The sequence below is a fragment of the Chlamydotis macqueenii genome, chromosome 3 (assembly GCF_036417535.1).
Source record: "Chlamydotis macqueenii isolate bChlMac1 chromosome 3, bChlMac1.mat, whole genome shotgun sequence".
Taxonomy (NCBI): Eukaryota; Metazoa; Chordata; class Aves; order Otidiformes; family Otididae; genus Chlamydotis; species Chlamydotis macqueenii.
The window spans coordinates 51431055-51433851 of NC_141558.1; the positions used below are offsets into that span (position 1 = coordinate 51431055).

The 2797-nt window shown below is 47.3% G+C and overlaps 1 protein-coding gene across 1 annotated transcript; it reads left to right on the forward strand.

The window, feature by feature from the left end:
• The first annotated feature begins 660 nt into the window (after positions 1-660).
• Positions 661-2214, forward strand: LOC147601243 (uncharacterized). Its single transcript, XM_086743341.1, has one exon. It carries the CDS (start codon positions 661-663, stop codon positions 2212-2214), a length of 1554 nt encoding a protein of 517 aa, XP_086599467.1.
• Positions 2215-2797: the final 583 nt, after the last annotated feature.

Here is a 2797-nt window from a genome sequence, read left to right on the forward strand (position 1 = left end):
ACAAACAAAACCACGCTCCGGTGTGTGTGAGGTTGGTCTAGCCGCCCCTAGCCTCCCAGACTCGTCTGAGGTCGGCTAGAACGCAAGGGGGCCTTCCTCCCACCCGAAATCGGAGCGTGACATTATTTAATTGGCGTAGTCGGCAGGATTCTCGGAGAAACAGAGAGTGTCCAGTTGCTTTATTAGAGACTCTAGTGTGTGCGTGTGTGACTGAGATGTACATTGGTACGAAGCGAGTGCGGAGTCCGGATCCACGGTTCTGTTTGTCCGCGAGGAAAACAGCCGGAGAAGGACGAAGTGACAGAATTGGGCGAAAAACGAGTTTTTGTTTTGGTTTTTTTGTGAGTAATTTGAAAGCTGTGGCCTCCTGAGAGTGTATGAGGGGAATTGTGGTAGAAATTTAAGGTGTGTCCCTCTCAGGACGAAATAACCCCTCTTGGTAAAAATAACTGAAATTTGAAAGCTGTGGCCTCCTGAGAGTGTATGGGGGGAATTGTGGTAGAAATTTAAGGTGTGCCCCTCTCAGGACGAAATAACCCCTCTTGGTGAAATAAGTGAAATTTGAAAGGTGTGGCCTCCTGAGTGTGTGTGTGCGTGTGGAATTGTGGTAGAAAATTAAGGTGCGGCCCTTTCAGGACGAAATAACCCCTCTTTGGTGAGATGGGTGCTTGCAAATCTGTAAATGTTCGTGATGAGATCCCCACGACGGTATCGAATGGGGATTTAGATAAATTGGATGACCTTTTGGAAAATTATCATGCTCGCCCGTCCCTCCAAGGACAAGAATGGGCGAAAAATCATTGGTTCCAACCACAGAGTATAGTGGATAGGATCATGATATTACAGAAGGGCTCTAAACTTAGGCCCGGGAAGGGAAAATCTATAGTTTGTGCTGTTTTAGGAGCAAGTCTGGCAGCAGCTATAGAAGATAGGAGGCAGAGATTGTGTCAAGATAATGCCGTGATAGACTCTTTGAAACTGGCAGTTGAATCCTTACGAGAACAATTAAAAGATACCCAGCAGTTGTTAGAGGAAGAGAAACACCGGAATGTTTTGCTAAAGGAAACTTTGAAGGAAGAATTGTGGAGAGAGAATGACTCATGTGGAGAGGTGGAATTGAAGTTAGAAGAGAAGGGGATCAGACAAATCTATCCTCAGGAGGACTTGCAAAAAGCAAAAGAAATTGTAGAGAATCCTCCTTACATGTATCCCCTAGTTAAAACTGAATATGTGTATGAGGGGGAAACCGACAACCGTCCCCAAGTTATTACTAAAGAGGTTCCGTTTACAGCAACTGAGTTGGCAAAATTAAGGAAGGATTTTGCAAGGTCTCCAAAGGAATCGGAAACAGAGTATGTTTGGAGAGTGTCGTTGTCAGGGGGGGATGGAATCTTGTTGTCAGAAAGGGAAGCAGAAGGATATTGGGGTCCGGGCGTATTTTTAACTACCGACAATTATCGGGCCCCATGGTCTTTGACACAGAGGGCAGCATATTGGGCTGGAGGGCTGAACCCTTTGGAGAGAGGGGACCCCCTAGCCATCACAGGCACAGTGGATCAACTGGTAGAGAGTGTGCAAAAGGCTGCTTGTTTGCAAATGATGTATGATAGAGAGCTCAGACCTAACCAGGGCTCTCCAATGATGATGCCTGTGGATCCCGAACGGATGACTCCTCTAATTCGAGGACTTCCTGACTCCCTGAAACCCATTGGGATCCAGCTACAGGGGAAGATACAAAGTACCCCTGTAGCAGATAGACTTACTGGTGCTCTGGAGGGAACAGTGACCCCCGATCACAGAAGAACAGGGAGGAAAGTGTGGACATGGGGGGAAGTAGCACAAGAACTCATAAATTTTGGGAGAAAATATGGTCCCGTTGGTGGATTCGGGCAAAGAACCGAAACCAGAGCTGTACGAGCCACAGAAAAAGGTGAAGGGCGGCCAGCACTGGTCAAGAAAAGTCCCGATTCTAAGTCGATCAGACTTACTGATTCTGGGAGAGGGAGACCCCTCAGCCGTCAGGAATGGTGGCAACTGGGGCTCCAGACAGGCATTCCCCGAGATTTAATGGATGGGCTTCCAACCCAGAAATTGGGGAAACTCGTACAAACATGGTCAGGGCGAAAAGTCAATTTTGGAAGAACCCCTAGTGCCCCACCTTTGATAGACCTTAGGGAAGAAACTGACGCAGAAAAGAGGGTGACGGGAAACTAGTTCCTCCGTTCCCCGAAGCTGGGGGGGGAAACGGAGGGTGGATGTTTATAAAGCAACTCACCTTAAATATGAGAGGAGATTTATTGATTACAGTGGCTGTAGGGCCACAGAAAAAACCAGTAACCTTTTTAATTGATACAGGAGCACAAATCACTGCACTGATGCAAACTGAGGTGGAGCAATGTGGAATTTTGACTTTGTCAAAAAACCTTATTATTTTAAACGCTTTGGGAAAAACCCAATCAGTATCTATGGCCTCAGTAACATTATGGTTGCCCAGGGAGGAAGATCCAGTGCACACTAAGGTTGCAATAGGCCCTTTTCCAACAAATCTTTAGGGCATAGCGATTTCTGAAACCCCAAGAGGCAAATTGGGCCAATCGATTGTGGGATGCTGTTCGACGAGTAAAAGACCGGTGGGGAATAAACGGGTGCCCTAGACTCACGGCTTTTTGTCCAAAACCCCCCTCCTTGGTACCTGCCATCTTGGACCCCGACCACAAACAAAACCCTTCCCATTTTCCAGGACAACCTGTTTTGGTCGAGCTACCCACCATCGGAACAGTACCACTGGTACTCACTA

Excerpts from the sequence above, each read along its gene's own strand:
- LOC147601243 (XM_086743341.1), top strand. The coding sequence starts at position 661 with ATGGGTGCTTGCAAATCTGTAAATGTTCGTGATGAGATCCCCACGACG.